General features: G+C 39.9%; 1 protein-coding gene across 1 annotated transcript in view; it reads left to right on the top strand.

The window, feature by feature from the left end:
* Window positions 1-621: 621 nt before the first annotated feature.
* The window catches only part of tjp1b (tight junction protein 1b), a 58,386-nt gene continuing 48,936 nt past the window's right edge, over window positions 622-10,071 (top strand). Inside the window, exon 1 of the mRNA XM_047388746.1 lies at window positions 622-684. Coding sequence (XP_047244702.1) covers window positions 631-684 — 54 coding nt within the window. The 5' untranslated portion in view covers window positions 622-630. The remainder of the gene's footprint in view (window positions 685-10,071) is intronic.

Below are 10,071 nucleotides of genomic sequence, written 5' to 3'. Positions count from 1 at the left end.
GTAGCCTAGTCATTTGATCCAGGGAGGATTTGGATGTTGGTTGCCGCCTGGAGTCACGTGATCTGCAGGCCTGATGCATCTGAGCTCTCAGCTGTTGGTGGGAAAAAAGGAGACAGAGATTATAGGTTCACTTGGGGAGTTCTGAAAAAATATGTATTCTGTTCCTTTTGCATGGACTTCAAAACCCAGTAATTGCAGTTTTGTGCCTGATCAGTAAAAATGTTTGTGTTTACAGAATAAGCGGGTGTTTGGGGTTTTGGTGTTTGCTTTGTGGCTCAATTTTTTTATAACTCTCCTGTTGTTTTTGTCATCTAGGTGTTGCTATACATGTTCATTCCTTTGTGTTCCTAGTTTTTTAGTTTATTCTTATGTTATGTTCTTTGGACATTTGGGATTATTTCTGTTAGTTGTCTGTTAGAACTTTCCACTTGGTTTGATCATTTCATTGTGTGTGGTTCAGCTCTACTTGTTTTAATTAGTCTCCCTCCCTCTTTTCTTCCCTGCTTTTCTTCAACCACAGCTGCTCTAGATTTCCTCTGATTAGCTCATCTGCTTTCTTTATGTTCCACCTCTACCTGAGTATTTAAGACCCTCACTTCTCACTGCTGGATTCTTCTGTAAAACGGCCTTATGCTCTGTTTTGTCTTCCCATGCTGTATGTCTAGTTCTCCTTGTGCTGCATTTGTAAGTTTTCCTATTTTATTTCCAAAGAACTCGGTTGCCAGTTTAACCTGCACTTAGGTCATTCACTTTACCAAAAAACATGACAGAAAATCATCATTATAGAATTAATTTAAACCATACAGTTACATGCATGAATGCAAAAATATTTTGTACTGGATAGTTTAACAGCTGAAACTGCTACGTTGTTCCCATAAAGTAAAAAGATCCTTGCCATGAATCGAGCAGGGGCTTCTCTGTGGGGAGTCTGAATGTTCTGTGGGGTTTCCTTAGTTACCACCATTCATAGCTCTGCATGTTGGGTTAACTTACCACTCTGAATTGCCCTTAGTGTGGACATGCCTGGTTATCTGTCCTATGTGTCTGTTTTTGACCTGTGATGAACCAACAATTTGTCCAGGGTGTAGCCTGCCTCTCACCCACTGATGGTTGGAGATAGGCACCAACCTAGTCATCATAGGTAGAGTGCCATTCTAGTTTTATTCAAGCACGGTGAAACCAAATTTGGACTCCTGCTCTTTTTCCCGTGCTCTACAATCTCACATAATCTTCAGTGAGGTCACACTTTATTCTTCAATAAAACACCATTTAATTGAGATTTTTAAAATCTTCTGACTTTACAAGATATGGCCTTTTTGTTAGATCCCGAGTTTTCAGCTGAGAATGTGCTGCACTTTGTAATGTCATGGGTTTGCAAAGCCTTTCTCTTCCGAGCTCTGAATCCGTTGTCGTGTCACTGCTGTGCAGGAGGTCAGGGAGGCTGACGGAGGACAACACAGTAATCACAGAAATATGAGACTTTGAACAGTGGACAGATAAATCCATTACAGGATTACACCGGGCAACAACCGAGGAAGCAGCACGTTTTTGTTGTTATCTTGCAGCTCTGTTGCAATAACATCTCTCACATTGATGTTGGACAAAAAAAATTTCTCCAGCTCCATATGCATGTTTGATGTATGCCGTAAAACCGGAGTCATAAAAGCTCATAGAGAGCATGCCAACCTTTGCTTAGTAGGCTGTTTTTCCTGACCTGCAGAGCCGAGAGGTGACTCACTCTATGTCAGGGGCAATGCACTGTAAAACCTGACCTGCTGTGAATTTCTAATTTGCCTTTCCACTCGTGTGATTTGTTCCTGCAGTTTTACTCCAACTTGGATCCACGCAGCGTTCCTTAAATGTGCTGATGGGATAAAGGAAGCTGCATTTTTCTTCTTCGTGGCATGTGAAGCTCCCTCTGTGCTGTTGAAGCCAGTGATGCAAACACTGCCGTAGCAGTGACAGAGGGTATTTCAAGGGCTTCAACAGAAATACATGGAGGGAGCATTGAGCCTTACAAATGGGAGCAAAATTTTTCTTTATGTATTTTCAGTTTGGCTCTATAACCTGAATAATGTTTGGTTTTTGCTAAAATCCTTTAAACAACATCTAGTTACCCTAGAAAACGAATGTAATTGTTTGGTCTTCATTAATATTTAATGATAGATTTTATACAGAAAATGTAGAAGAAGAGGTACAGGTCTAAAGCAATTACAGGGACCTGAAGAGGTGTCAAACAAAGTTAACCTGAGTTAATTCACAAAAGTACAGTTTTTAAATGATGACTTCATTTATTAGGGAAAAAAAGCCTTTTTGTGTCACTGTGGAGGACATTTGGCCCACTTTTCTTTGCAGATTGGTTTTAATTCAGATACATCGGAGGGCTTTCGAGCATGAAAGATCTGTAACACCATCATCTTCAACAGATTTAAGTCTAGACTTTGACAAGGCAGTTCCATAATCTTTTTGTTATCAAGCCATTCAGAGATGGATTTGATGGTGAGTTTTCGATTATTGTTTTGCAGCATAACAGAAGTGTTAGGTCATGAACTGATGGTTGGACATTCTCCTTTGGGATTTGATGGTAGAGAGCAGAATTCATGGTTCCGTCAATTAAGTCATTCAGGTTACAAAACAGAGAGGCAGCGTCAGATCATCACACTGCCACCATCGTGTTTGACTGTTGCTTTAATGTTGTTTTCTGAAATACTGTGTTAGTTTTATGACAGATGTAACAGGACACACATTTTCCAAGAAGTTCCACTTTTGTGTCATCAGACCACAGCCAAGATTTTTTTTGACAAATGTGAGACAGGCTGCTGTGGATTTTTAGGTGGATGCCATTTTTTCCCAGTGTCTTTCATGTCTGGTACTTACCCATGCCTAGGTATAGCTAATAAAATTTAGGTTAGCCAGGTTTGTTTCAGTGCAACAAAAATGTAAAAATGGAAGAAATCTGTGAGGGGTTAAATACATTTTTACAATACAGTCATTTGAGCTTCCTTTAAATGTATGCACTTCACAGCTGCTGTTCATCATTCTTTGTTTTTCCCCAGGATATCTCTGCCTGCCTTTGTTTGTTTAAATTCTTATGACCTTGGCCATCTCACAATCTTGCATTGAAGATGCCCCCTCCCTGCCATCCCCTTGTGTCCTCCTCCTGATCCACCAATAGACTCCGCATTTATGTCCTTACATCAGCAACACTGCTGGACCGTAGTGCTCCTCCAGCATTACATTTAGGCCCTATCTTCTCCTGGGCTCATTAGTGCCACAGGTAGAGGTGACAAGAACGGTCACGCAGTCTCAGAGTGATAAAATGCACTCCAACAGAAGAAACTGCTGCAGAGAATTAGTTAGATCTGGAAAAGCCAGAACCAGAAAAAAAAAAAAAAAAAACACAAAAAACTAAGGTGCACAAGAGAGCCTAAAGAGTAAGGGTTTGGTGCAGTGCACAATTTACATTATCCTGTATATTGATCAAATCTGTACGCCCCGTGGGATGGGATATTGAGCATCGTGACTGTGGGCAGGATTCTAATTCTATCCTCTGAATTTTAAATTACCTTCTGCTGCATGTCATTACTAAAGTAATGTACCTCAGCTTTTCATATAAAAAAGTTCACATTTACTAGAAATTATATTCCGACTGAATACTTTATAGTTTATTTTGCATTAGAAATATACTTTACATCAGTTATGTTTTTACAGGCACATAGATGCAGACAAGATAAAGATAATCTATGCTTTCTTGTCTGTCATTTATAGTTTGAAACAAAGCTTAAATCCTTCTAACTGAAAGTTATTTTCTCATGCAATTTTTGCTTTTACATTTCTATTGGGTAAAGCCAGTTTGCTTAATTGTCTTTTCCCGACCCAACTTAGGACACCCCTAAAAAGTAGGAATGAGGGTGATGGGATGAAGAGGAGGAAAAGGGTTGATGTCCGGTTGAGGGTAAGGATGGGTGGGGTAAGGCCTGGCCCTGCTCCCAAACCTAAGTTAACATATTTCTGTTTACATTGTACCTGTACTGCAGATTTTGAAAGATATGTGTTGTGCAAATTGTCTTTATACTGTAGATCACCAAAGAAATCTAAATATCTAACATAGATAACTGCAGTGTCTTGAAAAGTGTTGACACGTTACAACTACAAGCTTCAATGGATGATAACTTGAAAACAAAGTGGTACGTAGTTGTACAGTGGAAGAATACTTTTACATGGATTTAAAAATGTTTGTATCAATAAAAATGTAAAAGGTGTGGTGTGCATTTATATTCACACATCCTGAGTAAATATTTGAACCGCTGTTTGCTGCAAGTCTTTTGGGCTACGTCTCCACCAGCTTTATGCAGCGGGAAATTTTTACCCATTCTTTTTTCGCAAATGGTTCATATTCAGTGAGGCTGGATGGAGAGGGTGTGTGAACATCGAACGGGTTGGCTGTCGCTCAGTTGTGTGGAACATTAATTGCCTTGCCATCAGAAGGTTTTGTGTTTGACTCTATCTTCCTTAACAATTTTATGAAAAGCATCTATACTGCATGATACCGTCACTACAATGTTTTATAGTGGAGTGGTGTTGCATGTAAGTCAAATAGTTAAAATTGGGATTTCATCTCACAAGAGCACCTTCTTCTACGTATTTGCCGTGTCCCTTACATGTCTTCTGGTAAACTGCAAGCAGAATTTTTTATTGTTTTCTTTCCACAATGGATTTGTTCTTGCCAGTTTTCCATAAATGCCAGATTTGTGGAGTACGCAACTAACAGTTGTCCTGTCCACAGATTCTTCCACCTGATCTGTGGATCTCTGCATCTACTCCAGAGCTGCTCTTAGCTGCTTCTCTGATTAATGATGAGGTAGATTTGCAGTTTTGAATGATCGATGATGGATTGGTATATGAAATGTTCAAAGCTTGGGATATTGTTTTATAACCTTAATCAGCTTTAAACTTTCCTACTACTTGATCCTGACTACTGGGGTTAATTGTTTATGCTAGATTTTATTTAGGAGTATTAGAGCATAAATATCCCACATTTTAAGATTGTTTTATTTGTAAGAAGGTTTTCCTTGCACTTTACAGCTATGTACCATTTTGTATTGGTATCACACAAGATGCCAGTAAATACATTAAAGTTTGTGGTTGTAACGTGACAAAAAGGGAATGTTCTAAAGGTATGAATACTATTGTAAAGCACTCCATTTTGTACATCAATATTATAGGAGCATGCTTCCATAAATTCTTCCTCTTGTTGCTCTGTCATCCTCAGTTCTTGTGGTTCGTCGTTGCATAACAGATCACAAAGTATTGCAGTTTATAATAATTATGCCCTTGCGGAACTCAAGGAGCAAACTTGATAGAAGCGGTTTTATTCGCGTTTGCTGCATTTATAAATCCTAATGACCTATTTCTGATATGATGTTGCCATATGATGAAATTGTTTCTTATTTTTTTCTAATTGATATAATTGTGTACATTTTAAAATAAAACAAAATACAAAAATATTTTATTTAAATTGCATTACAAACTGTTACTTAGAAAGTATTCTGGGATTACTCTGACATGATGACCCGCCATAAAAGACTTGTGAGTAATGAGCATACGGAGCCTATTCTGTCTGTATGAAATGTTCCTTATTAATGGATTTATTGAAATCGATGACATAATGAACAGACGGATCCATTCCTCCTTTCATAGCGGGCGCTGATGAGGTCACCGGGACCACATTCATAGATGTCTTTATTTTTCCTCCGTCTGATCGCTGCTTTTGCTCTCACGCTGGAATGGCGCGTCTTCCCTGCTGCTGCGGACATCCTACAATCCTCCCCCCTCCCCGCATCCCTCCCTCTCCCCCCCGCGAACAAACGGGAATGGTTTCTTCCAGGCGAGCCCATCACTGTCACCGCGGCGGAGAAGGCAGCCGAAGCGAGAGCGCAGAGAGCGGAGCGGGGGGAGAAGGAAGGCTTCACCCACTGCCTGCCATTGCAGTGCGGCGGCTGCTGCTGCTCTGGAGCCACACCAGGGAGACCGTTTCCTACTCTGTAAGACCTCCACAAGCACGCCGCGAAGACATTTGCAGTTCCGAAGGTGAATGGGTTTTTGTTTTTATCCAATCCAAAGCTGGGGCTGAATGGGTTTCACTGTAGCTTTAGGGGCGAACTGGAGCTGTCCCCCCTCCGGATACAACAAGCGAGCGATAACGGTCCAAAGCAAGCCGAGGTAACTTAGCCACCTCAAAGCTAACTAACTGCATCTGCGCGTTAGTTGCCCACCAAGGAACCGTTATCCCTCAGTGAAATCACCATCAACAACCGTCCCTCCGCCGCATTTAGCTTCGAGCTTCCACAAGGGGGTCATGTTAAGACATAAAACCCCCCTCATCCCTGCTGTCATCGCCCGGACTGGCTGTTAAAGTGCGTCCAGGTAACGATAGCGGGTAGGAGCTAGCCTAGCTTCTAGAACAAAATGTCGGCCAGTTAGGGGCTTGATTTGTCCGAGAGGGTATAAGGAAGGGGCACAAGATTTATTAGGAGTCGGTGTGTGGGAGGAGAGGGGGAGAGTGGGAACATGGAGTCAGCTGCTGGAAACATGACTTTCGTGCTTCAGCATTTGAACTGAAGGTGATGCGGCTGCTCATCTTGGTTTGTTACTCAAACCAATGGGGTTGTTTTGGTAAAGCTGTGAGGGCTGTTTGATTATCTTTAATGTCGCATGACTAACAGGGACATTAAATGTGTAATGTCACTTCAGCTTAATGTGAGCTACAGTCACTGTCTTATCTCATGCAGCATAGCAAGCCACAGTTCAGCACAGCTAATCTCCGCTACAAACAGATGCACTGATGGAAACAACCATCGGTTATCACCTGTAGAATGCTAACAGTGCTGTACAATCTTATCGATATCATCTTTTGTCACTTTATGACTGTGTTGTAAACTAGTAATAACTGTTACATGTGGACAGACTTCTGAAACATTGTTTCAGAAATGAGGCCGGTGTGTCTCAGAGGATAATAAAACTTTACATTTTAATATAAAATGCCATGTTGACATTTATTTATACCATTTTTAATAATCTATGGGAAAATTGTCTGATAATCACAAGCATGTGAATTTGATTCAGGCTTCCCCCCTACTAGTTGTTTAAGTGTCCTCAGGAAAGACGGTGAACCATAAGTAGCCTTCCAATACCGTGTATTTGTGTACATTTAAATCCAAATTGGTCACACCCCTGATTTCGATTTAAAATGATCTTTTGTTCAATCAAAAAGTACCAAAAAGCTTCCTCTCCCTGGTTGTGATGGGAAATGAGATAGACAATTCTCAAAAGATAAAACAATTAAAAAAAGAGCATCAATTCTGAAAAAAATAATTTCTGTTTTTATTTGAATTTTAATAAAGAATGGCACGTCCAAAGTTATTTATGCGCTTGTTAGTAATTAGTGATAAAATCTCCATTGGCACTTCAGCAGCCAAACCTTTCTTATAGCTGCTGTCCAGCTTTTTGCGTGTTTCCACATGTATCTTGATTATTTTATCTCTGGTGATTAGCTCCAAGCCTTTGACGTTGTAAGGCCTTCTTGCCATCACCCTAATCTTTAGCTCCCTCAACAGATTCTCTGTGATTCAAGGCAAGACTTTGTTTGGGCCGTTCAAAATCGTTATTACTTTCAGTCGCAAGAAACATATTGGTAAAGTTGATAGTTTGAAACCAAAATTGCCAGGGGTATGAACAATTTTGGACTCAACTGTAGCTTGATTTAGATTACTTCTATTTAGTTTTGGGTAGTCTATGTTAGGGTTGTCACAGTACTAAAATGTAACACTCTATACAAAGGGAAATACTAGATTCCTTCTAATAATGATCAGAAAAATAGAGTCCATAACAATGTGACAATACTTTTATTATCTTAATTGGTGAAAACCAATAAATAGCAGCCATGTCAGCAGCTGTTTAGAGGATTTGCTGAACAGTGTAAAGTAGAGCTCCACAATATAAAGCAATCACTGAATTTTACGTTGTGCAGTATTGGGAGTTGCAAAAACCTGCTTGTGGGATTTGATGAAATATTATATTTCTAGTCCCGTACATTCACTTGCTGAATACCAGTAATGATGTAGATTTTAGCGCTAGAATTCATGGATCATGGTGGGGACAATTTGATGATGGAAAATAGTCTGAAAAATTAGTCTTAATCATAATTGATGTCATGCGGCTCTAATGCAAATAGGTATCTGGCTCGTGTCAATGTGTTCCACAGCAGCCGTTTTCGTGTTTCCGGTCATTTTGCATTATTTTATTTGGTGGTCAACTCAATTCGCAGGTTAGGTTGCGACAGTATGTCTTTCTGGTTAACCCTTGCCAGCTTAATTCTGGGTCTGCTAGCAATGATTGTTCAGCTGACTGCTGCAAGGAAAGCAAAGGGCTGGTTGTCTGTGTGTCTACAGCTGCTGTGTGAAGTTGTCCACCAACCTGAGAAGATGAAAGCTGCTCAGTTTTTACAGATTTTGACAACAAAAAAAAAGTGCCTTAAGTTTTACTTGTTTAATATTGACTATTTCTACGTATCCGTTTTGACAATGTGTCAAAGACTGGCAATCTGTGAAATTTAAGAGTAAGGCCCAATAAATAACATTTTACTTTAAAAGGATAGTTAACATTTTTGTTGCTGAATTGAGGCTCTGTGAAGTTATCAGTAACGGTTTCCTTAGCAGTAATAGACAGATCACATGGAGATTGTAGAAAAGTGAAGAAATCCTCAGCATGATAAAAGGCTTACAGCTAGTAAGATGGTTTGAGTTGTTGAAATTGTTCAAATCAGCCAAAGCGGTTTCTTCTGACAAGCTGTTAGCCTCCATCCAAACTCACCGCTGTAGCACATCTTTTGACTACAGCTACGGGGAATTGCTAATGACAATAATGAATCTCACTTCAAAAAATCAGAACTATCTCTTTAAAAGCTTGACCGTTAATTGTAACTCATTGGTAGACATTTTGCTTTTTAATCAATAATGTTCTTTCCACGGTGCATCTTATTTTTTAGTAAAACTGTTTTTGGCGAGATATTACATGTCCTTGGGCTTTTTGCACACAAAACATGATCTAAATGAGTGTAGCTTTGCCCAGTCACAAGAATAAGCCTCACAGTTGTTTGTTCATATCAGTTGGGCGCTGCACTTGAAGGTGAAAGTTTTAAAACATTGAAAACAACTTTACCACAGGGGATTATGAATGTCCACTAGTCCCATCATTTTTTCCCATCTCTCAGGCCAACTAAATTCCAACCACCCTTCTATGTTGAGGTTGGTTTCACATTGTTTCTGGATGCTTTGACCCAGACACGTAAATGGTTTACAAAAACCCTCTGTTTGATTTAACTTTTTCAAATAAGAAGGGCCTCCTAAAATACACAAATGCAGTACATGACACTGTAGTCTGCAGTGTGATTGGTGGAAGTTTGATGATTCATTATTGTCCTTCTCAGCATCAGCCCCCTTCACGGCCATGACTTAAATGTGTCATCACTAACATCATGTCTGTAATGCTGCATGAAGCAGCAGCTGGGCCTGGTTAATAGATGTGTCAAATGAAGTGAGTGGGGCATGCTGCAGATGATATTTGTGGCTCTAATTATATGTTTCAATTAATGAATACATTCCTCCACCTTCACCCCTTCAAAAATCATTCTGACCGCATGCTGGTTTAGGGAGTAATGCAGGTAAACATGTCACCTGAGAGGAGGAAAATGGATGGCTCCTGAAGGGCACTCAGACATGTTGGCCTGTAAATCATGTTGCCCCAGGCAGTCATGGGAGCAGCCGTCATCTGAGTCATCGTGGTTGTCGAAGGGCAAAGGGATCTGATATTTTGCCTTGTTCAGATAAATTTGACTGACTGCTGTTCTGTGTATTTATAGAAAGTGAGCGGCTTGTGACAACAGATGTCCTAATGAGGTGGAATTACTGAAAAACAATTGACTCAATAAATTAAGATGGTTTTAGAAATGACAAACTATTAGCAAGCCAACATTTGCTCAAATACATCAAACAAAACCATATTTCAAATGGA

The sequence above is a fragment of the Girardinichthys multiradiatus genome, chromosome 2, assembly GCF_021462225.1.
Source record: "Girardinichthys multiradiatus isolate DD_20200921_A chromosome 2, DD_fGirMul_XY1, whole genome shotgun sequence".
Classification (NCBI taxonomy): domain Eukaryota; kingdom Metazoa; phylum Chordata; class Actinopteri; order Cyprinodontiformes; family Goodeidae; genus Girardinichthys; species Girardinichthys multiradiatus.
The sequence above is the reverse complement of the archived record's forward strand: the minus strand, read 5'-3'. Positions and strand labels throughout refer to the sequence as shown.